The sequence below is a fragment of the Cyprinodon tularosa genome, unplaced genomic scaffold (genome assembly GCF_016077235.1).
Source record: "Cyprinodon tularosa strain WSP-4 unplaced genomic scaffold, ASM1607723v1 ctg773, whole genome shotgun sequence".
Taxonomy (NCBI): domain Eukaryota; kingdom Metazoa; phylum Chordata; class Actinopteri; order Cyprinodontiformes; family Cyprinodontidae; genus Cyprinodon; species Cyprinodon tularosa.
This window is the reverse complement of record NW_024039533.1, coordinates 385,518-411,899: the sequence shown is the minus strand read 5'-3', so window position 1 is coordinate 411,899 and position 26,382 is coordinate 385,518. Positions and strand designations below refer to the sequence as shown.

The 26,382-nt window shown below is 39.9% G+C and overlaps 1 protein-coding gene across 1 annotated transcript; it reads right to left on the bottom strand.

The window, feature by feature from the left end:
* Positions 1-57: 57 nt before the first annotated feature.
* On the bottom strand, positions 58-22,121 carry fpgs (folylpolyglutamate synthase). The gene is made up of 15 exons (XM_038270712.1): positions 21,933-22,121; positions 17,415-17,543; positions 17,276-17,329; positions 16,818-16,882; positions 14,587-14,701; positions 9,618-9,695; positions 9,473-9,534; positions 9,284-9,386; positions 7,338-7,415; positions 7,116-7,263; positions 6,875-6,961; positions 6,646-6,796; positions 5,039-5,114; positions 4,601-4,667; positions 58-1,551 (listed from the first exon to the last, which is right to left on the bottom strand). Exons 1-15 carry the CDS (start codon positions 22,080-22,082, stop codon positions 1,175-1,177), a joined length of 1,740 nt encoding a protein of 579 aa, XP_038126640.1. The 5' UTR covers positions 22,083-22,121; the 3' UTR covers positions 58-1,174.
* Positions 22,122-26,382: the final 4,261 nt, after the last annotated feature.

Below are 26,382 nucleotides of genomic sequence, written 5' to 3'. Positions count from 1 at the left end.
TATTTTCCAGTTGCAGAAGCATGGATTCCTGCAGGAAGACAAAAAAAAATCTGAGACTTTTTTTAAACAATATTTATTGGCACCATCTTCATTTCAGCATCTTTTACATTTATTATTGAGGCAAAAACGTTTCAACCCTCAGCGACTCCACTGATGAGGGAAATACATTAGTTTGGGACTTAACAGATAATTCATGGAATTAATACATCAGTACTTACACATCTGTTAAAGTGTGTAGTTAATTAGTAAAGCTTATCGTTAGCCACATCTGATTGAGATAAATAAGCCTGAAATATTTATTTTATTTAAATAATTTAAGGGAACAGTTCTGCTTTCAATCACAAAGTTTAAGTGCATCCGATGCAGTGGGCTTTACTGAAACAAAAAAAAAGAAGTTTAAGCTGAATTCAATGCTGCAGTACCTCTCCCCAACTGTAGGTGTCAGTATAATCATATAAATTAAGGCTGAAGTGAAACGGATCGGAGATCCTCTGGTAACACTTATAGATGACATGTTCTCCACAGGACTGATACAAGGAAATAGATCCACACTGAGAAGGAGCTGAGATGATGATGAAGGCAGAGATCCAGTTTTTACCGGTTCCAGGGTTCTGGACCGGCGACCGATCCTGAAGAGACGGATTATGTAAACACATTCGGCTTCAAGTAAGAGGAAAAACGTGCGTGCACGCTCATCTGTAAGGCTATGGGTGAGGCTCGGTCAGAACGGAACCACGGTCCCGATGCACCAAACTACTGGAGCTCAGGATAATTCAATGATCTGATTGGTGGGAGATAAAAAAAAAAAAAAAAGTGCAGAACTGACCCCCCCGCATCAGCTGTAAAAGTGGAATGGGTCACTGCTGGTTCTGATCTCGTTTTCTTTGGGTTCAGACAAAAAAGTTTGGATAATTTACCTCAGATATTGAAAAATAGCATCATGGATTTAATGAGTAGTGACTCCATGATGCTCAGCAGCCAATCACGGATCAGCTTTACAGCAACTGGAGAAGGGGGAGGAGCTTCAGAGAACATGATCCAATCTTCTGACGCTCCTTTCACTCCTGACAGCTAACTGTCTGTTTGGTGTGAGGACCTTCAGAACCTGGACACCTTGAAAATAAACCCCACCATTATTCCCAGTGGTTATCCCAGTCCTCCCAGTCCGGACGGTTTACTTGGCCGACTCCGGGTCCAGGTGTTTGAGGACTCCTCCCACCAGGTGCAGGCTGCCGGTTACCAGGACGTGGATCTCAGCAGCGTCCCGCAGAGGAGCGGCCCTGGCAGAGATGCTGGGTTTAACAGGAAGCGCAGTCTGAGCCGGGTCAGTCAGAACCGGATCTCTGCCCTGGGTGATCCACTGCAGGGCGCTGAGGATGCACGGGAAAACCAGCGTGTCGGTTTTTCTCTCCGTCAGCAGCGGCAGGCTGTCCTCTATCAGCAGCGGCAGCACTTCCTGGTCTCTCCGGTCACTATGGAGACGCCAGCTGCGCTCGTTGTCCAGGCAGCGGGTCAGCATGTTCTCCACGGACACGTTGAAGTTCTGCTGGTCTGAGAGGAGAGAAAACAGAAGAGATGAGGAGACCCAGCACAGTTCTGTGGTCTCTAGATTTCTCTGTTCTCCGTTAGGACTGAAGTTCAGCTAGAATTTCTGGTGGTTGAGATGGTGAGATTCTCCGGACCGTTTGGAAGATATCAGGGTGGATAATAGGGATGGGCGATATGTTATCGTGTGCGATATATCGTCAAAGAAATTCCTCATGGTAACAATTTGTCATCTCGCGATAAAAAACGATAAACTCCCGCCAGTGACGTATACTGCGCGTGACACACCTGCAGTCCAACTCACGTGCGCGCCATGCGCAAACAACAAGCATGGCGGAAGGTGGAGGAGACGTACCCCAAGACCTGGTTCTTAAAAGAGGCTCCAGCTCCGTTATCTGGAGTTTGTAAAGTGTTAGTGATTCCTGAGTCAGCTTTAAGGAATAGTACACCCAAAACATGATTAGCCTTCATTTTCTACTCACCCCCATGCTGAACAACACTCTGGAGTACTTTTTTGATATCTCAAATGCATCTGGAGATCTGGGAGGCTTCTTGCTGTCTGCTGACATTCAAATAATGGAGGTCTATGGCGCCCGAGGCAGAAAGGTCCATAAAAGTCCACAAAAAACGTGTCAATATTCCTCCATACTGCTCGTCCAATGTATTCCAAGTGTCCTGAGTGGGTAGCGTCCAGAATTTACTCGAAACGAAGTCATTTAGAATGTTTTTAGAGCATAAACAGTAGTGTATAGGATTTCCTAAAAGCGCGTTCACGAGTCTACGGAAACCGCGGCAGACCAAACCAGATGAAAGTGCGCATTCAGCGTCTGCTCTGCCGATAATGCAAGCGTAGAAGAAGAAATGAGCTGTTTACCTGTGCAAAGAAAGAAACAACGGAAGAAAAATGTCTGAGGACTTCAGTGTTGAGGAAGAGCAGGAGTTCTTTGCCGAGCTGAATGCGCACTTTCATCTGGTTTGGTCTGCCGCGGTTTCCGTAGACTCGTTAACGCGCTTTTAGGAAATCCTATACACTACTGTTTATGCTCTAAAAACATTCTAAATGACTTTTATGGACCTTTCTGCCTCGGGCGCCATAGACCTCCATTATTTGATTGTCAGCAGACAGCAAGAAGCCTCCCAGATCTCCAGATGCGTTTGAGATATCAAAAAAGTACTCCAGAGTGTTGTTCAGCATGGGGGTGAGTAGAAAATGAAGGCTAATCATGTTTTGGGTGTACTATTCCTTTAAGAGGAGATCCTCTGAATCTGCTGAGTTTAAGGGTCATTGTTCTCATGATGAATTTAGGGCTCCTGTGTTGTGATGTCTCCATTCGTCTAACAAGTCTGTCAGATTACCTTTTGTTTTATTCTTAAAAGTTTGTTTTCTTCATCAACTGATTTTTCTAGATAAACCCAAAATTGGAAGTATAAGTTGTCTGAAACTCAAAACCATGACTTTTCTCAAAGTACACCACCTTGTAAAAGTATTTACACCCCTTAACATTTGGACATTTAGCTACTTTTGAGCTCTTATTATTTTGAAGCCATTCTTTTTTTCAGGATTATTTAGGTAGAATGTAGGAAAAACAAACTTTATAACCGGATAAAACATCAGAGTTAAGGAGCTGTGAACACTTTTGCAAGGTACGCTAACAGTCAGGTTAGGCATGTCCAGCTTCTGTGATATCTCTTCAGCCATTAATGCTTTCTGGGATTTAATCTGTTGCAGGACGAGGAGTTTGTCGCCAGAGATGATTTTGATGACGCCGATCAACTCAGAAAGTTGTAATATGAAAAGTTTGTGACGACAAAGGACGGCAACACTACCAATTTATTTCACCACCTCAAACACAAACCGGAATATGATGCTAGTCAGAAGCAGCAGAAGCCTCGACTTCGAAAACCGACCGCCACTCAAACAAAACTTGTCGACGCGTTTGCTCATTCCACACCATATGACAGCCAAAGCAAGCGATGGAAAGAGTTAACAGAGGCCATTGCACAGAGAGGTATTTCAGTTTTTATATTCTCTTTAAATTTATTGAAATTATTTATTTTTATTTCATTGTTTAGCATGCTGACGATCCTGCTAGTCTTATTTGTACATTCTTGCACAAAGAAGTATTTCAGGTTTTCCATGTTTGTTGGAATTTATTGAAATTATTTATTTCTATTTTAGTATTTAGATTTTTCTGTTTTTTTCCCCCTTTATTTATCATGCCATTTGCACATTTTGTAGCCCAACAGCAAAAAAGGTTGTTACAGGTTGATATAACATTTGAATCTTATTTTTAGTGAAGTGAGTGTAATGTATGTTAGAACTTGCACTGGTATTTATTTATCCAATATATGGCATGTTCCAGCGACTGGTAATTTACACATCTATTTATATTAGGAGGTGATTATTGATTAGTTTTAATTTTCAGTGAAATACTTTTAAGTTCTGTTTCTCAATTTATCAGGTTGTATTTACAGTTGCACTACTTTGCAACTTTTATAAGCCAAGTTATATTTGCTGTGTAGCATTTAAATAAATGTGAAAGTTGTTCTCATATTTCAGGCTTGTTTGATTGGTTTGATACATTAGGCTGATATTGTGTTTTTGTTTTGTTTTTTAACGTCACTTATCGTTATCGTGGTAAAACCTAGAAATTATCGTGATAGATTTTTTAGTACATATCGCCCATCCCTAACACCCACAAAGGAGGGCTAAAGAAAAAAAATAAAAAAATAAAATAAAATCACCATGCCAGGAGGGGTAAAAGCAGTCGGCTCAGCTGGCACGCACATGAGGTGCCCCAATTGTTCTAATTTAGTTTTAAAGCTAATTTAACCTCATTCCAGATTCTTTGATTTTGGTTTTCGAACTTGGTTTTCTCTCTTTCCTTCGCTGGGTACAATTACTTTTAATTTTTAACATGAATATCGAGTTAAATTATTTTTGTTAATCTTGATAAATCCTCATATTTTGAGTGAATTATGTGATTTTATTGCATGTGTGAGCAGAGTTACGCACACGCGATAAAATGTGTGTAATTCTAATAAAATTCCTGACCTGCGTTACAGGACGCCACGGCTTCGGTGATGTTTGGGCAGAACACGGCGAAGTCGAAGTGACACGGCTGAGAGGAGAGAGCAGAGAGACAGAGTTAGCTTCAATCTGTCACAGATAAAAAAAAATAAAAAATCTACAGTTACAAAACACCAAAGCTACAATACAGACAGTTTTGCAACAATAGTTCTGGAGCATTTGGAGCAAAACTGAGAATATAAGAGGTTTTTGATGTGCAACTTGTAGAACAGAGTTTGTGTATTTGTACTTAAAATTTGAAGAGGTGTGAAGAAAAAAACAAGAAAGAAATTGTACTTTTTATTTTTAATCCTACAAATAGAAAACTGAGAATGTAACTCTGTCTACAACTTCAAATTGACACTTACAGCACAAATAGAACCTTCATAGTTCCTGGTTTACCAGATTTGAACCCAGACTCACCACCAGCAGCTTCAGCATGGCAGCAGAATCTCGCTCCCCCGTGGCGTTGAACAGCAGCACTCTGACCACAGCTCCACTGAAACACATCAGAGGGTTTACAGGAACCTGTGTGGAATAATCAGGCTTCCTACAGCATAAGGCAAGTTAAATTCAAGACTTTTTAATGCAACTTGAAATAAAAATTTAAAACCAAATTCACAAGAAACAAGAAAAACCCGCTTGCAACAACTTAACCCAAATGTTTGTTTTAACATAAACCACTGCACTAATGCTTCAAAGTTTGAAAAGCTTCCCATACAGGAAGAAAGCTAAGTTGCTCATATTTTCCAGACAAAAAGTTAATGGCGCATCTCCCAAATGTCCCGGCCGCAACAACGCTTTTATTGGTTCCGCTATCGAGACGGAACCAATAAATACAATTTTTAAAAATTTTTTAAAATAATAATAAATAAAAAAAAGTCAATTATAACGTTTTATTTAGATTACAAAAATTAATCGTAATAAAAATGATCCTATTTACGATGTTTTAAAAACTAAGACCTACGAAAGACTGATTTAAGACATTTTAATACCAATTAAGGCCTTAGTTTTATGTTGAAGAATTCAATGCCTTTTAAAGGAATAGTACACCCAAAACATGATTAGCCTTCATTTTCTACTCACCCCCATGCTGAACAACACTCTGGAGTACTTTTTTGATATCTCAAATGCATCTGGAGATCTGGGAGGCTTCTTGCTGTCTGCTGACATTCAAATAATGGAGGTCTATGGCGCCCGAGACAGAAAGGTCCATAAAAGTCCACAAAAAACGTGTCAATATTCCTCCATACTGCTCGTCCAATGTATTCCAAGTGTCCTGAGTGGGTAGCGTCCATTATTTACTCGAAACGAAGTCATTTAGAATGTTTTTAGAGCATAAACAGTAGTGTATAGGATTTCCTGAAAGCGCGCGCATGCGAGTTCATGACGCTACAGAAACCGCGGCAGACCAAACCAGATGAAAGTGCGCATTCAGCTCGGCAAAGAACTCATGCTCTTCCTCAACACTGAAGTCCTCAGACATTTTTCTTTCGTTGTTTCTTTTTTTGCACAGGTAAACAGCACATTTCTTCTTCTACGCTTGCATTATCGGCAGAGCAGACGCTGAATGCGCACTTTCATCTGGTTTGGTCTGCCGGCTTCCGTAGACTCGTGAACGCGCTTTTAGGAAATCCTATACACTACTGTTTATGCTCTAAAAACATTCTAAATGACTTCGTTTCGAGTAAATTATAGACACTACTCACTCAGGACACTTGGAATACATTGGACGAGCAGTATGGAGGAATATTGACACGTTTTTGTGGACTTTTATGGACCTTTCTGTCTCGGGCACCATAGACCTCCATTATTTGAATGTCAGCAGACAGCAAGAAGCCTCCCAGATCTCCAGATGCATTTGAGATATCACAAAAGTACTCCAGAGTGTTGTTCAGCATGGGGGTGAGTAGAAAATGAAGGCTAATCATGTTTTGGGTGTACTATTCCTTTAAGACTTTTTAAGGACCGGGGGGGAACCCTGGATAAAGCAACGAGCAGAGTCTGAGCTTTGGTCCCGCCCCGCTCACCTGGCATTCCTCTCGTGTTGGGCGGCGGTCTCTCTGAACCACTGGACGCAGGCTTGCATGCTGCGCCTGGTGTGAGCTCCATCCAGGAAGTAGGTCAGCGCTCCGTGTCTGAGAGTCTGCGTCCTGCCGGCCCACTCTGTGCTCGCCAGGCCTGAACCCAAATACAGGGACAGTGATCCGGCTGCTGGCTCCGGGGAAGACAGACCCCGCTTTTTTTTTATAGACTTACCTTTCACCATGACAGGGCTGGGTTTGAAAGACGCTGCCTGGGCTATAGAGCTGTTCTCCGGATCCAGGAGAGGAGAGCAGCTTTGATCTGTTGGGGGCAGAAACATGAATCCAACGAGGCCATTCCACACAGAACATCTACCGTCAATAATAAAGCAAAGAAGGGTCCGGTCGCCGCTGCTGCTGACGGCGTAAGAACCCCTATAATCGAAACAAAACATGTTCTAGAGCTGTTATCTCACCTGGTCCACATCTCCTCTGCAGCCAGGTGTGGCTCAGCTGCAGCGCCAGGGAGGCGTTGGACCGCTGGTGCTGTCCAGCCAGGCCCAGCTGTAAAGGTCCAGAGTCTGTGGGGTATTGGTCCAGGTCAGGACACACCCAGAGAGGACACTGGGACGGCAGAGGGGACAACATAAAGCTGAGCAGCTGCAGGTGGAGGGATTTCTCCAGACACGGGCACTCACCTGTATCTCTCTGGATCGGTCCCTCAGGACGGCCATGGCGTCCTCCGGCTGCCGGACTGTAAACGCAGGAACGCCCGGCTGCCAGAACAGGGAAAAGATGCCAGATGTTAGACGGGGTTCCTACAGCATAAGGCAAGTTAAATTCAAGACTTTTTAATGCTACTTGAAATAAAAATGTAAGACCAAATTCACAAGAAACACAAGAAAAACCTGCTTGCGACAACTTAACCCAAAGGTTTATTTTAACATAAACTACTGTACTAATGTTTCAAATTTTGAAAAGCTTCCCATACAGGAAGAAACCTAAAAACACAGAAATGACTAGTGGTGGAACGGTTCACAAAATCCACGGTTCGGTTCACGGTTTTCGGTTCGGTATATGTTGATTGATACCCCGAAATCCCATAAAAATTAATGAAATTAATGAAAAAATCCCCCAAAAATTAATGAATTGTAATTATTTTTAATGATCCACGGAAACCCTGGTTCTTTTCCGCGTGTTTTGCTGCTTTGAATTTAATCATCCGGCGCATGCCCTCTACGATCTCCAAGGAACTCAGAGCGGAGCGGAAGGGAGCCACAGTGGAGGCTGTAGGCTTTGCTTTGAGCAGCCGGTCTGGAGCGCAGCGGGGCGGAGCGCTGATGGAGTATGTGGGATGTAGCATGACATGTTGGTCATGTTGCTGTTAGCATAAACAAAACGTGTTGCACAATGCTTGCACACTGTTGCACTTTTATCCACAACTTTCTTTCCTCCGTCATCGTAGGTCACTCTAAATGCAAAGTGGTCCCATACAGCAGACCTATAAAGTGCTGCTGGCGCGTCTTCCAACTCCTGTTCTTTCCCACTCGCCATACCCACACAATTCTACACAACAACTGATTTTTTCCCTGCTACACCCGGCTACGCTGCTTCGCTTCTTCTTCTTCTTGTTTACTACTGGTGGTTGGCTTTGGTCGCAGTACCGCCTCCTTCTGCTCTGGAGTGTAAACGCTTCGCCTATGAGAAAAAGGAGCAGCGCATGAACCGAACGCAACACACGCGAACCGAACCGAGACAGTCGAACCGAACGGTTCGGACGGTTTTATAAACTGTTCCATCCCTACAAATGACAGATATATTTTAACAATTATTTAACTGAATTCACAAACTTTGTTTTAGCAGAGAACAAAACAAATCAGTTTTAAAGCCCCAACATAACCAGCGCTAAGTCTTTTTTGCAGCTATTTTTCTTTGTATGGTTTTCTTAGTATGTTTGATTTGGTGATAAGTGGAGGCGTTGCAGAGACAAGGGTGGAACTAAACTGAGAAATACCGGCTGTTTCTCTGTAACTCCATTTTGACGCTTTGTGTTTCGTGCTTCGCATGTGCGACTCCACTGCCTTAATTCCCATCGTTCTGAGCTTGAATGACTTCTTGCATAAATCCACTGGGCCTCATGTATGTTCCCTGGTTTTAGCCATGGAGAAAACTCTTGGCTGGAGACAATTTTGGTTACATTTACACTTGATCATGTTTTCCAGACAAAAAGTTAATGGAGCATCTCCCAAATGTCCCGGCCGCAACAACGCTTTATTGGTTCCGCTATCGGGACGGAACCAATAATGGGAAGCCGTTATTTTTTTTAAATAAAAAAAAAATTTGTCAATTTTAACATTTTATTTAGATTACAAAAATAAATCGTAATAAAAATAATCCTATTTATGATGTTTTAAAAATTAAGACCTACGAAAGACTGATTTAAGACATTTTAATACCAATTAAGGCCTTAGTTTTATTCTGAAGAATTCAATGCCTTTTAAGGCTTTTTAAGGACCTGCGGGAAAAAATGTGTAAAAGATTTTTTTTCCTGTACATTTATAACCATGAGGTGAAAACCTTAAACTCATATCGGCTGAAGTTTAAAGCTCAGTGTCTGTTAATGAGTTACATCCAGAACAAACACCTTGAAGATTCCTCCTTTCTGCCAGGCGATCTTCTCTATGGTGTCTCCTAAAATCTGGGTGTGGTCGATGCCAAGAGAGGAGATCCCGCAGACCCAGGGCCTCCTGTGAACACAGCAACCAGCCTTAACGTCTACCTGTGAATGATGCCCATCGGTCCTGGAGCCTTCAGATGTGACAGAGAACCCCACCTGATGATGTTGGTGCAGTCGTACGCTCCTCCGATGCCGACTTCGATCACAGCCAGATCCACCTGAACGCAGACAGCAGCGCTTCAGATTCAGATTAAGTGAAAGAAAACGACTTGTTTCTGAGTCGTAACTTTTTGGAGCTCACCTTCTCCTGCAGGAAGATGTGGAAGGCCAAGATGGTGAGAAATCGGAAGTAGGCCGGCATCGTCCCTCCGTGGACCTCCTGAGGTCAGAGAGTCAGAGTGACTAAAGCAGGACGGGAGGATGGATTACAGGAGTTATAGGATATAAAAAAAACAAAAAACAGTCCTATGTCTTTAACCAGGACTATGGCTGAGAAACAAGCCCCTACCATCACTCCTCCACTGCTGTACAGTAGAATAATTAACAGATGTTTGTGGGAATATATGCTCTGTTCGAAAACCTAGGACGCGTCCTTAGAAGGCCAGATTCGAAGGCCGATTACGTCATAGCGCGGCGCCGAGGTCTGGTCGGATTCCAAGAGTCCTCGTTATGCGGCCTTAAAATGCGTCCTTCTTTTTGCCCGATTTGAAGGACGGGTCTGATGTATCCTCGGTATCCTTGGATATCCCAGGATTCATTGCGAGACCAAGCAAGCTGTGATCAGAGGAAAGGTTACTTGGCGCCGAACAGTGGTGAAAATTGGAAGTTCATTTTAATATAACACAAGTCAGTGAATAGTTCCGTCTGAGATGAATGAAAAATAGTTGTTTTAATGGTTATTGAGTCAGATATGTGGCGGTAATGTTTGATTTATCTAAAGGTTTTAATCTGTTACTGTGTAAATGAGTTTGGCTGTAATTAAAGGACAGATTCTAATATATCTGCAGGGTGGGGACTATAAATCTGATAGGATTTTTATCTTTTTATTGCTGTTTTGCACAATATGCTTAACTAAGTATTTTTTGTTGTTGAATATTAGAGATTTTGCAGATATATTTTTTATAAATACATTGTTTAGATTTATTTATATCTTTCTAACCCTTTTATAGAATAGAAAATCTCTTTATTGTACCACAATGAGCAAATTTACAGCAGCAGAACGATTATTGAAAATGGTCAAAAAAATGTGGACCTTAGAAAAATGTATAAGAATAACATAATAGGGAAGAGTTAAAAAAAACAATAAATTCTGTAAAGTGTTTTAACAATATAAAACTGGGGAATAAATAACCGATATGCAGCTATGGACATTTTTACAGTAATGGATATTTGAAAATAGCAGCAACATCAGAGATGTGCAGAATGACAGCAGCAGGTTATTTAACTGACTAAGGTTTCTATCATTACATTTGATTTTATTTGTTCCTGCTCCCGGTGGTTGGAACCTTTATTCCACTCTGGATTCTTGTGAGTGTACAATAAAAAAGAAATAAACAGTTTTGAAAACTTCGGTATTCCTTCTTTTCCTGCTTTGTGTTTCAACTTTAACGGTTGCTAGGCAACAGAGCATACGGCGGTAAAACCCGCCGAAGGGTAGACCTGGTCGAATTCACAGCCAAAACTCTTCCGGTCTCCTTATTTTCACAGACTTGGAAGGATCCAGTCTAGGTAGACCGCGTCCTTGGAGGATGCTGCCCAGGTTTTCGGACAGAGCCTTAGTCTCATGTTTCCCAGAAGACCTGGGCTGTCCGATAGCATCAGAGAGAGGAGACATCCTCGTTCCCAACAATTCTCACTAATTCAGTCCAACCATCCTCTCCTGACCTTTAACCTTTGACCTGCTAACAGAGTCTGAGCTCTTTGGAGGCCGTTACTCGCTGGCTGGCATTCTGCAGTTTTAAAATACAAGCCTGGTCCAGAACTTTGGATCACCTCCTCATAAGTTAGCAGAGAACTTCTCTCTAAATCTGCAGGTTTACTAGTAGTTCCTAGAATCTCCATAAGTAGAATGGGAGGCAAATCTTTTAAACCGGGCATACACTGCACAATATTTTCGATCATTGTACGCAGCTACAGCTCAGACAGTACGATGAAACGGCAGGGTTTAAAAGTTAACAGCTCACGATGTTTGTTCTCACACTCTGCGACCCGACGCTCTGACGCAATCTACCTGCTCACACTGTACGTCTAAAAACCAGGTGGGGCTCCGCAGTAGGGGTGGGTCTTGCCAAAGAAGTCACAATGCGATTCTATCACGATGCATCACGATACTTGAAATATTGTGATGGATTGCGATATTTTTACTGAACACTGTAAGAAAAATATACAGATATTATATATACAACCAGTGGCTGACTGGCTGGGTGTGATCTTGATAGTGTCTTCAGTTGATAAATAACTGAAAGCAACTGAATTCATACATAGCTGTATTTATTGAAATGACTTTTGGAGGATTTGCAATAAAAACAAATACTGGACAGAAATAGTACAATTACTGGCATGGACACACTGACAAAGTGCTTAGCATTTATAAAACTTTAAATAACAAAATAAGGATAATCAGTGCCGTTTACACGGCCTCAGTGGTCCTTTAAACCAATGAAATGGAAACATTCAAATGTAAGACATTTCCCCTTTTTCAAATTACGTGCTTCATATCAATTTCGTTTTTACCTTCTTTGTTTTTAAAGCCAGAATACATCCAAGCATCTGACTTGAAATGTGATGGAACCGCGGGGCGAATTTTCCTCCATGTTTTGTTTATGAATGACTCAGCCGGAAATGCTTGTGACAGGAGACAGCGGGCGTCAACGCATCCGCAGCGACATCGACTGGACTGGACGCTACTTTTGGCTGATGTGCGCCAACTATTCCTGTATTTTATTTATTCATTTTTTTAAATTAAAAATCGATACTTGGCATATAGAATCGATGCAGTAGATCACAAAAATTGGAATTGCGATGCATTGTCATGACGACTATTTTGCACACCCCTACTCCGCAGTGAGATGGCGCTACTCGGACTCGTCTATCTGGAAGCCAGACGAGTAGAAGAGAAATATGAAGCTCACTAAAGTGAAATGCTGCCTTGGCAATTTGTGCTATTTTGTGTTGAAAGGCCTAAAAAAAAATAAAATAAAGAATAATAGACGACGATGTATTTGGACAAAGACATGGCTGAACAGACATGGCTGCTACGGTCGGAAGATTTTACAGAAATGACTCCATTTTACTCATTGGAACCCCGCCATGCTTCTGTGTTTTCGTCTGAAAGGAAGAAGAAGAATCCTTGTTTGCCCGCGACCACCTCGCCGATGTTTGATTATCTTACGGTTACTGATCGGTAGGTGGTTGTGAGAGGCTGATCGCCCCTCGTTACCACCTGTATACAACAACACAAAGACACACGACCAGGCTGAAACTCAGCCAGATTGAAAAATTCTTGCACAACTGGAGAATTGGCCCAAAAAAAGGGCAAAAAAAAAAACATTTGTACAGCGTATGCCTGGCTGGCAGACACCCTGTCTACTTTTAAGGCTAGGCTTAAAACTTTCCTTTTTGATGAAGCTTCTAGTTAGAGTGGCTCAGGTTATCCTGAGCTATCTCTATAGTTAAGCTGCTATAGGCTTAGACTGCTGGAGGACATAGGGACCCCTATTTCATCATTTTATCTCTATTCTCCTATTCTGCAGTATTTGTTAGGTCAATTTCTAACTTTCCATTCTGTTTCCTCCTGTTAAAAGGAAGTTTTTCCTCTCCACTGTTGCTACAATCATGCTTTGTGTGAGGGATTGCTTTCGAGTCAACGAGTCGATGCGATCAGGTGGTTTCCCTCAGATATAAACTGTGAACCAATCTGACTGTATGATCTGGTTGAAATGTCTCTGTTAAGTGCCTTGAGATGACATGTGTTGTGAATTGGCACTAAATAAACATACAGAATCGAACATCTAAACATTGTGGGAACTGAAGTTTGAGCTTCTGGATCTGTTCTTCTGAACCATGATGGACGGAAACAACTAGAAAAACCTCCTGACATCCAGTTTTACAGCTGCAGGCTGCATGCATTTAAATCAAAGTGCTTCGCTTTAAAGTAGAGCTGAATGATTTAGCCAAAAAACAATATTGCAGTTGTGATTTTACTTTGTTTTTCCTTTGCATTAACCAAAATCATGTTAATGTTTCAATACAGGGTTTCAGTTTTTTCATGACCTGGAAAGCTTGCTTGTCCAGAGTCCTTTATTGTAGGACTTTACTGTAACCTTTTGTCTGGTGATCAATTCTACTTGCTTGCATGAATTTGCATGCTAGCTGCACACCTATCTCCCCGTCTGTGCCTTTGCAAACAGACTTTAAGCATATCACCGCCAGCTAAAGGGCTGGAAGGATAAATTAAGCTACGAAATCTAATAATAAAATTGATTGCCTCTGCAAATTGAAAACTATGTTTTGTTAAATTGCGATTATATTGCAAATGCAATTAATTGCCCAGCTCTACTTTAAAGCGAGAGGAAATGAAGAGCTTAACGTTTCCAATGAACGAACCCATGCAGTCACATGCAGATCACACTCATCACATTCTGACCCGAGGAGATTTGTTCTGGGTCTGCATCACTTTACTCCCTGTTGCTAAAAGCTTCAATGACAAATAGAATCTGAATCTGCAAGTCAAATACTATAAATATGTTAAAAACATCCCAGTGAAAACCTCAACCATATTTGGACTTTGGAGGAATCACAGCAGCTTTTCTTTTATGAGAGTTAATAACAGGAGGAGAAAAATTAGAGATACAAAAACCTCTGCTACGCATTTTACTGCTTTTCTCTGTTTTTTAACCCTATAATGCCAAATGTATCATATTTGATACATACGGTTTCTGAAATGTTTTGCGTCTGACACCTTTTGCATAATTTAATGGTAAAAACTTTGCTCAAAATCCTATTGTACACAATCAGATATACCTGATAACAGCCAGTAGAAGACTACACAAAAAATTATCCTGACTTATCGCATAGTAATAAATTATTAATATCAAAAAATGTATTTCTGTCTTTTCTTTTCACATATTCTGTTAGAAGGGCAAAAAAGGACTTCGAACAAAAAAAAAAGTAATTTTTTGTTTTGTTTTATTCTTGGATTGGGCTTTAAAGGGTTAAACAGCAGATCTCTGGTGAGAAAATAAAAACTAAATGTTTCCGGCTGTTCTCACCTTGGTTTCATCCAGCCTTCCATAAACCTGCCAGAAGTATTTAGTGAAGAGATCCTTACTGATGGGCTGGCCGTTGATTCGGATCCTCTCTCTGACCTGGACCAGGTGTGGGGAGCTGGAGCAGAAACAGAGCAAGAAAATTCTCCAATTAGACGATTTTATTCACATTTTAAAAAAATTTTAAAAACCCACGATGATCGATATTGATGGGGCACTTTAACGACTTTGATGTGAACAGTCAGAAACCTGCTGATTCCTACAATCATCTCCATAGGTTCTCCCTTAAAATGCGACTTAAATCCTGTAATTTCACCAGAAATCAAAATAAAGAACCTCTAGACCAGGAGTAACCAATTTAAAATGAGCGGGATCCAAATAAATGATCAACCAGTAAAGGTGCGGAGACATTTTTAATTATAATCTGTTACTTTAATCGGCATTTAACACTGAAATAAAAAGCGGATTTGTATGCATCTATGTCATACACCGAATTTTTAATAAAAAATATTTAAAAAAAATAGAAAATTTTTCCATTTTAAAATTGAAAGTGTTTTTTGAAGTAGAGAACAAAAATCATTCAGTTTGGTATAAAGACAATTTCCTGATTCACATATTTTATGAAACACCTGAACTGACGATTTCTTTATTTTTCTTTTTTCTGACTTAATGTTGGCAGTGGGCTTTAGGCTGCCCTGCAAGGCTTTAAACCTGGGTTTAAATGGAGACTAAGCCATTCTCAAGCACATATCAAGGAGCTCATTTTGAGCCTGGATCCATATTTATTGTTGATTCTGTTCATGGTGGAGAATCCTGCTTCACAGCAGCAGGTTGAGCCAAACATCCTCTAAATGTGCAGGGTCATCTTTGAGCACGCCATTTCACTTTTCTTTCACCAGTTCACCGCAGTTCTTCCAGCAGTCCACGCTTTCTCTGCTCTCTTTTTCTCATGGTCTTCTCCTTCTTTCCCATCGCCCGGCTTGCCACAGGTTTGCCTGCTGTGTCTAAAAGTAGCAGCAGCAGCAACCCAGACTGACAGCTCATTGGCTCATTTGGATCACGTGCAGCCTGGAGCCGGACGCTCCCCAGGGCTTTACCGTATTAACAGGAGAAGCGGCGCAAGTGAAAATAGACCCTGCCGTCGGACGACATGCAATATTTTTAAATGTTTTAAATCAGTTTGGGTCCAGATTAGCCAGCAGGGTGGGTTGGGATCCGGACCGCGGTCCGCTAATCTATGACCTCTGCTCTAGAATAAAGTCAGTCAGTTTAAAGCTACAGTGTGTAATTTTCAGCGACATCTAACGTCCAGACTGCAGACCGCAGCAACATGAACATCTTCCCCCCACCGCTTCTCCCCCCCAACAGTACGGCGAGCGTTACGGGACAAAATGTCTTCCACGACGTCCGCATCACCTACCTTCTCAAGTGATGAGGTTTGTTTACATAGATAATTTTAATACTGCCATCTATTGTTCAGTACCGTCTCAGTTCATCTCTCTCAACTTGCCGTAGTTACTTTCGAGCGTAATGGGCGATCTCGCAATCCCTAGTTTGTTGGCTCTGCGCTGCCGTAGCGCAAAGATGTCTGCCTCCATGGCTGCGAGACCCGCTCCTATGTAATTATAAATAACGAATTCTAAGGCAACGCAGATATTAAGGTTAAGAGGCTGAGCTCGTAGATGATGATAAATAACATAGTTAGCTATAATATATTACATTTCTGGCTGTATATCCCTGTAATTATTACACACTGTAGCTTTAAACGATTTATTTACATTTTTTTAATTAAACAAAGATCAAAGCTCAACAAGGCAGAGCTTTCAGAGGCACCACCACGCTGTGAAACATGGTGGTGGTTGCATCATGCTGTGGGCACAGATCTTTTAAAATCTGGTTAGCTGGAATTAAAATCCAGATTTCATTGTCTGATAATCTAATCTATTTTTAACTTTTTTTATCATTATGAACTCAGTCAGCCATGTGGATTAATCAGTAGATAGAATAGTCGCGTGACTTCATGTAGTTTAATTATGTAGTAGTGATGATCTGGAATCGATCGGATCGTCTAAAGAGTTTTTCCTAACTTATATAAAGTGTCTAAAGATTTAAAACCATTTATGGTGGAAAATGTTCCATTGCTGGTTAACTATATGAAGAACCAGGAGGACCCAGAACAGACTTTCTGTTCTGGACCCGTCTCCTCCAAGTCCAACACCGTGTGATCGACTTGCCTGTAAAATCCAGTCCGGAAGCCATAAGTTCTGAGGATCTGTTCTGTGAAAGCACATGTGGATCCCTGGAAGACAGAACCACCCGGGTCAAACATGCAGCCGTTACTTCAAGGCTCATAAGTCCAATGAATGTAGTTAAAAATGCTGCAGCCAGAGTTCTGCTGAAAATTAAAAACTAATTTTCACCGGCTTCCCGTTAAATCCAGAATATAATTTAAAATCTCACATATAAAGCCCTAAATAACCAAACTCATCTGATTCTTTTTGCCCCCAGCTTTGTTTTCTCAGATAGAAAACCTTTAACCCATCCAGCTGAGATGATGTGTTTTGAATTGCTGCTTTATAAATGACCTGAAATGAGCGGACATGTTTGTTTACTGAACCTCCTGAGTTGTTGCACAACTGGCTGCACATGTGAACGTGATAAAAGAGAGAACCGGCGCTTTAAATCCTCTCACCTTGCCCTTTGTCCCTGTGACGTGAATGATATTGAGCTGATCAAGCTGATCCACCTTAAAAAACAAACACAGCGAGATAAGCCCCAGGAAAACAATAACACACGTTTAGAGACGGTGGTGTTATTGTGAGTGAAGTCACCGTGAGCCCGGTCCGCTCCAGGAAGCCTCTCATGGCCTGCAGCTGCTGCTGAGGGTGACTCCTTCCTCTGCGGACCTGCTCCAGAGCGCTGGCGTTGGTCTGCAGCGTGTTCAGGGTGCAGACTGCGTCCTGGAAGAGGAAGACAACATGATTACAATGAGACGCATCATAAAAGTCAAGACAACAGGAGTTTCTTTTCCATTCCCACTCAGCCGGTGGACGAGCCGCTTCCCAGAAAATGTTACGCTGACAGGAGACACCTACCTCCATCATCCAAACCCGTCTGAGCTTCTCTCTGATAGAGAAAAGCCTTTAAACTGATCAGTTTAACGGGATTCGATCAATACTTGAATCAATCCGTTTGTTTTCCCCCATTTAGAAGAAAGAAAAATACAATTTAAACTGAATGGTTCCACCTTACAAAGCTGAGAAATATTAAAATACACTAGATTTCAGAAAACATGGAGAATTCCTGCATCTTCAGCTGATCACCCAGGTGAAACCGAACCCCTTTACTTTTACACCTTTAAATAAAAACCAGATCAGCCAGCTGCCTTCTGAAAGCCTCCAATCAGAGTCCAGCTTTGGGTTTTTTATCCTCAGACTGACTGCAGCGTTTCTGGTTCTGTCTAAAGCCGGTGTTCTGTCAGACCAGCATACCCATAATTAATACGTAGGATCAAGACCTCAGATTTACATTTATCCCATTACAGGGTTCCTACAGCATAAGGCAAGTTAAATTCAAGACTTTTTAAGACTTTTTAATGCCACTTAAATAAAAATTTAAGACCAAATTCACAAGAAACAAGAAAAACCAGCTTGCGACATCTTAACCCAAAGGTTTATTTTAACATAAATTCCTGCACTAATGTTTCAAATGTTGAAAAGCTTCCCATACAGGAAGAAAACTAAAAACACACAAATGACAGATATATTTTTACAATTATTTAACTGAATTCACAAACTTTGTTTTAGCAGGGAACAAAACTAATCAGTTTTAAAGCCCCAACATAACCAGTGCTAAGTCTTTTTAGCAGCTATTTTTCTTTGTATGGTTTTCTTAGTATGTTTGATTTGGTGATAAGTGGAGGCGTTGCAGAGACAAGGGTGGAACTAAACTGAGAAATACCGGCTGTTTCTCTGTAACTCCATTTTGACGCTTTGTGTTTCGTGCTTCGCATGTGCGACTCCACTGCCTTAATTCCCATCGTTCTGAGCTTGAATGACTTCTTGCACTAAATCCACTGAGCCTCATGTATGTTCCCTGGTTTTAGCCATGGAGGAAACTCTTGGCTGGAGACAATTTTGGTTACATTTACACTTGCTCATATTTTCCAGACAAAAAGTTAATGATGCATCTCCCAAAAGTCCCGGCCGCAACAACGCTTTATTGGTTCCGCTATCGGGACGGAACCAATAATGGAGAGCCGTTAATTGTTAATTTTAACGTTTTATTTAGATTACAAAAATAAATCGTAATAAAAATAATCCTATTTATGATGTTTTAAAAATTAAGACCTACGAAAGACTGATTTAAGACATTTTAATACCAATTAAGGCCTTAGTTTTATTTTGAAGAATTCAATGCCTTTTAAGACTTTCTAAGGACCTGCGGGAACCCTGCTTTAGTTTTGTATGAAAAATAGACTTTAGCTACCTCAACATACGTGTATCCCTTTAGTCATGAAAAAAAAAAAAAACAATTTCAGGTCAGATTGTCATACGCTTCAAAAAGCACCAAACGGTAATAATTAAATAGTTTTTTTGTACATGACTAAGGGGATACACAGCCTCTGAGGTAGCTAAAGTCTTATTTTTCATACAAAACTAAAGGGAAACACTAAAGAGATAAACGGGTATTTACTATGGGTATGCGGATCTGACAGAACACCAGATCAGGTTCTAAAGCTACAGCTTCTGAACATGGAGGGAGAGCAGGGTTTATACAGGAATGAGTAACTCTAAGTTAATGCTTTTTTAAATAGGTCTTTTAAAGTCGTAGGGTAGCGGCTGTTCCAAACGTTGCATTTCCGAATTCTCCCGAGTGGTGCCCGACTTTACACTAGTGAATAAAGTGAATGTGATTGGTCGATTATCAAGGGGGCGGGATTGTTGTGGCAGAAGGTTTGCAAGCAAGTTTGGTTGTAGCCGGTTTGTCGGAAGCATCTTGCTAACCAGTTAGCGACTTAGTGCTAGTAGGTTACCAATGGGAAATTCCATTGGGACCAATTAGCACTAAATTGGTGACTTAGAAACGACGCTGTCAAGGAACGCTATGGACAGCGGAAACATGCAAGAGGAGGAGAGTTTAGTGTCGGAGGTCGTGGATGAGTCTCCTCCGTCATCCATTTTTTATTTAGAGGAGGAAAGCGGCGACGAAGATGTTGTGGAAGAGGACGCCATGGCGACAGAAGCTTGGTTTGGTGTAGAAGGCTTCCAGTCGTACATGTTTGAGCCCTTGCCTCGCAACGCTGCCAGTTCTGTTAGCTCTACGCCTGCCGAAGACACAGACGTCCATCCCCATGAACACTGGGACGCAACTCAATGGGAAAGGAAAGGATTCTGATTTCTCATTTCAACCGTTGTGTATATTAGCTGCGACATATGAATCAAGATGCTATGACTGAAAACATTTGATTGACAGATGACCGTTGATATATGATTGGCCGAATTTAGGTGTTCAGGCTGCCGTATAACTAACTGGCCTGCAGAAGATAACGAAAAAAAACAGATTTTAACACCTAATTTTTATTTAAATAGAAATTTTCTAAATGTGGGAACAATATCGTCTGATAAAGAGTACATTTATATACATGTTTAAGCCCAAATTATTTGACATTTAAATATGATTTCCCTACAACCTTAAGCTTTTAAACTTCAAAATATCTACATTGTCAATAAACAAGTTCTGCTTTCATATAAAAGCCAACTCTCTGTTCTCTTGCTTTTTGGCTCATTAACCAACAGATATAATCTCTAAATCACCTCACAGTCGTAACACATTTATGATCATTATACTTCCAGAGATAATGAATCTATTTTAGGTCTATGGCCCTCAAAACCTTGGTTCTAGGAATTCAAGATGAAGCATGTTCCAAATTGTTAAGCCAGAGTGATTTAAATTTAAATATGATTTCCCTACGACTTTAATGCTCTTAGAAATAATTCTAATGCTATCAACAAGTCTCTCTCCTTACTCTACTGAATATGGCTCATAATAATTAATATCTTAATATTTAACTTATCCATGTCTGTTTGTGTGGTAATGGTTGTTTTTTATTGTGATGATGGAAACAGTGTCTGTATTCTACGGAAGAGGATTAGGCCCAGTGGAAAAAAAAAAAGTTAACTGATTTTTAAATTTTATTTCATTTTAGTATGGGGAAAAAGTCAGAATTCTGACTTTTATTTCCTCAGAGTTCTGACTTTAATCTCAGAATTCTGACTGAATTCTGACAATAATTCATTTGATTAAAGTCAGAATTCTGAGATTAAAGTCAGAATTCTGAGATTAAAGTCAGAATTCTGAGAACAAAAGTCAGAATTCTGAGAACAAAAGTCAGAATTCTGAGAAAAAAAGTCAGAATTCTGAGAAAAAAAGTCAGAATTCTGGCTTTTTTCCCCCATACTATACAGAAATAAAATTTAAAAAAATCAGTTAACTTTTTATTTTTCATTTTTCAGTGGCCCTAATCCTCTTCCGTAGTATTCTGATGTGAAGTAAATAAAATAAATCAAATCTCTCTCTCTCTAACATACGGAACCAGAGATATTCTGGTTTATCTCACAAAATTGTTTTTATAAACTTATTTATTTATTTTTTCAATCAAAGCATTTTAAATGCCACGATAATCATATTTAATGAATTTTATGCTGATTAAGGTCTTAATCTAATGACCTGTGGAAGCCCTGGATGGACCAGATCTACCAAGTCACACAGGTCCACCTCAACAGAGAAGAGAAGCAGCCAGGATCCTTTAAAGAGGAGAATCCTGGAAGAGCTCAGAGACCATAGATGGAGCTTCAGCTCCCAGCAGGAGAACCACCTGAACATTCAGAGATTAGATCCATTCAACCCTGAATCTCCACAACTTTCTGCACATGTCCATCTAAAGACCAGAGTCAGAAAACAGAACTTTAGATCTGTTTTATTTATTTTCAGGTTCTCCTCGGAGTTTTAAGGGAAATTCAAACTCCCTGAGTGCCCAGGCAGTGCTAGCCATCATGAGGCTGAGAGTTCAGTGGTTTATTTTGTTTCTTTGACCCAGTGGAACCAGAACCCCGCTAAATTACCCCCCCCCCCCCCCCCCCTCTCTGCTGCCCCCTCTACAACATGAGCTAATTCCCTTTAGAGCTGCATAATGAAGCCAGCAGCTGTCAGCCATCTTTGGACCTCCGTCCAGAGGTAGAAGCTGCGGTTCCTGACAGGTTCCATCCAGTCGAACCGACTCTGCCCGGTCTGCGGTGGACCAGCTAGCTAAGTTAGCAGCAGCTGGAGGAGCCGCGTTCCCGCCCTACCTGATACTCCATGCCGGGGATGTGAGGGGCCGTCTGGGTGCTCTGGTAGCGGACTGCCAGGCCTGCCAGCCGGAACGCTGTGTCCCGCTCCCTCACCAAGGCGCCAAAACCTGAGAGCTGTGGCAGCACGCGCCACAGACACGCCATCATGAGGCGGTGAGAGTCACCGGAAGCCACGACCAAATATGGGAGGGTGTTTTGATTTGCGTGATGACGTCACCACACGCCCCTTTTACAACTTTTAGAGATGGACGTTTGGATAAAGAGTTTAAAAGAATGGGGAGAAAAGAAAGATCAGAAAAAGGGAAAAAAGTGGCGTTTAGAGAAGATTAATTATAAATTAAAAAAAAATTATTTCATCATTTTGTTTTTGATTAGTTACTACGCCCAGAAATTTTGTCTCCCAAACTCTTTCGATTTCAACTTCACAGATCTTAACATTTATGTCACTACTACCATTATTTTGTTTCCAAAGACCATACATTTAGTTTAATCAGAATAAAGTGGTAATTTATTTACATCAAAACAGACTTTGAGCTTTGATCCAGCTTCTTTTTGATCGCATTATTTCCTCAATAATACAAATTAGTATCGTCAGAAAAAAATAAAATTTTTCAACAACTGAGAAACTTTGTTCTGGTCTATTTCTGAACTTGTACATGCATACATTTTTAGTAATAATGTATGATCTAAAGTATCAAAAGCTTCCCTTAATTCCATAAAAATACCAACAGAATATTAATTATTTTCACTTGGTTCAGCTATTCCTTCTACCATTGTTGTTCTACGTGTTTAAATCTATATCCTTCTTCATTTTATATTTAATTTTTCTCAATAAGATCATCCAGGTGTTTTCACACCGTTTGTTATTTTAGAAAATTGAGGAAATAATGAAACTTGCCTGTAAGAACTGGAGAGCTCCTTCAGTGACAGACTGCTGCACCTTAAATGCACCAGGGAGCGTTATCACAGATCCTTCCTCCAGGCAGCTGGAAGACTCTAGAACCACCACTGTTCCCAACAACCTCTATAAGTTGTTACATGCATGCTGATTTTGCAGGTCCTACCTTAGTGAGTTAAATAACATGCTGCTGTTATTTTGCTTATCTCTGATGTTGCTGCTATTTTCAAATATCCATTATTGTAAAAAAGTCCATAGCTGCATATTGGTTATTTATTCTCCAGGTGAACAGCTTATATTGTTAAAACACTTTACTGCACAGGATTTTATTGTTTATGTTTTATTCTTTACTCTTATGTTATTCTTATAAATTATTCTAAGGTCCACATTTGTGTGACTATTTTTTCTATAATCTTTTTGCTGCCGTAAACACCAGAATTGTGGGACAATAAAGGGATTTTTTTTATTCTATTCTATTCCATTATCCATACAATATCTGTCTCCATGTTTAAATAGTGGAACCATTTTTGCTCATTTAAAATCATTTGGAAAAATGCCTCTTGGAAAGGAAATATTACAGATATTTTTTAATGGATTGGTTAATAAATCAATCTCTCCCTTAATTATCACCATATCCATATAATCCACATCTATTGATGTTTTATAGCTAAATTTCTGTACTACTTCAATTGTGTCTTTTTTCTCAATTAAGAAGAAATAGGGACCGTTTATTGCTTCTAATCAAGGTATTAATTGATCTTATTATTATCAGCAACTTTAATTTTTCTAGCCAAGTGCCGACATTAATAAATAATTTGTTGAAATTATTCATAATGTTTTTACATTGTTGACTTTTGAAGTAGAACTTTACACAAAAATAGCTAGAAAATTCATTTTGTTTCTATTTCCAATAATATGGTTTATAAAAGGGCTGCACAGTGGATAGCGCTGTTGCCTTGTTCAGGGTTCTGATCCTGGCCCGGAGTCTTTCTGCATGGATTTTGCATGTTCTCTCTGGGTACTCCGGCTTCCTCCCACAGTCCAAACACATGACTGTTAGGACAATTGGCTGGTCTAAATGGTCCTTAGGTGTGTGTTTGTGAATGATGTCTCTGTGTTGCCCTGCAGCAGACTGGTGACCTGTTCAGGGTATAACCAGCCTGTCGCCCATAGACCGCTGGAGATAGGCACCGGCCCCACCACGACCCTGATGGAATAAGCGGGAGAGAAAGAATGGATGGTTTATTACTTTAAATGATTTTAATATTATTTTCCCAGCCTCTAGTATGTCAGTGTAATATTGTTTCATGGGTTTCTCATAATAGGCTGCATGGTGGCACAGATGGTAGCAATGCTGCCTTGCAGCAAGAAGGTTCCTGGTCCAATTCCCAGCCTGGGGTCTTTATGTGTGGAGTTTGCATGTTATCCCTGTTCATGCATGGGTTCTCTCTGGGTACTCCGGCTTCCTCCCACAGTCCAAAATCATGACTGTTAGGTTAATAGGCTTCCCTAAATTCTATTTAGGTGTTAGTTTGTGCATGAATGGTTGTTTGTCCTGTTTGTCTCTGTGTTTCCCTGCGATGGACTGGCGACCTGTCCAGGGCGGCCCACGCCTCTCACCCGTAGACAGCTTGAGATAGACACCAGCACCCCTCGCGACCCGGGCATGGATAAGCATGGCTTAAGATGGATGGATATCTCATAATCATGGTCAATGTATTTTTTATATGCTTTGTCCCCCTACTTTTCTCAGCTTTAGCTTGCAGGAAATATTTATAAACACAGCTTCTTCTTTTACATGCTCTCTGGAGACCTTTAGTTAAACAAGCTTTTTCTTGATTTTTTGTGATGAACTAAATACTGCTTTATACTACAATGCTTGTCATATAAGTTTAAAAAATATGCAGAAATCTCTTACAACCTTAATTTGAATCATCAACATAAACAATTACAATGACTGACGTCCCTCTTCAAAGCTCCTATATTTTGTTAGGGGTTCTAAGTCTGCATAAATTATTATAAAACTTTATTTATTACATTTTTTGCCTTTAACCCCTTTAATATCATAAAACTTGGAAGGTGATCACTTATAGTAGTATAGTAAACCACATTTTTCAATCAGTAAAATTAGAAAAAATATTATCAATAGGTGCAGCACTATCTCTAGTAATTCTTCTGGGTTTATCTATGAGAGGCCATAATCCAAAAATAAACATTGTATTACAAAAGTTGAAAGTTAACTTCTGTTTCTTTCATTTTAACAAATAAATATTTAAGTCACTGCTTTTTACTTTCAAGCAAGTTTTTCAGGTATAAATAGTTCTTTTTTAATCCGGTTTAAATATTTTTCAAACTCCAGGTTTAATTTTAATGTATTTATTTATTTATATTTATTTATTTTACATTTTTTGGCCCCAATTTAGCTCCATAAATTCAGATTGGCAAAAGGGAAATGGCGCCGAATAGTGGTGAATATTGGAAGTTCAGTTTAATATATTCCAAATATGTGAATAGTTCCGTCTGAAATGAATGAAAAATAGTTGTTTTAATGGTTATTGAGTCAGAAATGTGGCACTAACGTTTGATTTATCTAAAGGTTTTTATCTGTTACTGTGTAAATAGGTTTGACTGTAATTTAAGGACAGATTTTAATACATCTGCATATATCTGCAGTATGGGGACTATAAATAAAGGAAAAAAGAAAAAAAAAATATATATATATATATATATATATATATTTTTTTTTTAGAAGATTTTAATACACGTGTTTTAATTTGTTTTGAACCATTTGTTTTATATCAACTGTGGGAAAACTGAAAGGAAGACATTTTTGATGTGCAACTCACAGAACACAATTCGTCTACTTGTACTCCAGAATTTTAAAAGGTGTAACTTTTTTTTTGTAATTGTGTCAGATTCAAAAAAATCTACAGTTACAAAAAACCAAAGTTAAAATGTAAAAATAATTTAGCAACAATAGTTCTGAACCATTTGAAGCAAAACTGAGAATGTAAGAGGTTTTTGATGTGCAAGTTGTGGAACAGAATTTGCATACTTGTACTTAAAATTGCAACAGGCGTAAAAAAATTTGTATTTGTGAATTTTTTTTTTTTATTATTCTACACATACAAAACTTAGAATGTAATTCTCTCTACAACTTAAAATTCACACTTACAATGCACAAATAGTTTTGAAACAAAATAACCTTCATAACTGGCAGATCCTTTGCTGACAGACCCTCCACTTTTTTGAATTATCCACTTCTGCTCCACTGAAAATTTAGTTTTTTTCACTTTTGATGTAAAGACTTAATAAAAACGTGAAAAAAATAAGAAAGGTGAATTTTATTTGCAACCATTATTAGAACTCCCATTATAATAAGGACAATGCAGTGACAGGAACAGTCCACTGAAGCAGTAATAGGATTGTTGCTTGGATGTACTGATCACAATAAAATAACATTCGGAAAGCCATACTTCACCTTTTAAAGGTATACTATGCAACCGGTGTTGATTTTCCAGCGAGGCTCCCCCCAGAGGGCGAAAGTAA

What these genes read in the sequence shown, in the direction of transcription:
- fpgs (XM_038270712.1), bottom strand. Translation starts at nt 22,082, where the DNA reads ATGATGGCGTGTCTGTGGCGCGTGCTGCCACAGCTCTCAGGTTTTGGC. An exon ending in TGGAGCGGACCGGGCTCACG is followed by an intron (nt 17,330 to 17,414) that starts GTGACTTCACTC and finishes TTGTTTTTTAAG; the next exon opens with GTGGATCAGCTTGATCAGCT. An exon ending in ACCGATCCAGAGAGATACAG is followed by an intron (nt 7,264 to 7,337) that starts GTGAGTGCCCGT and finishes CTGCCGTCCCAG; the next exon opens with TGTCCTCTCTGGGTGTGTCC.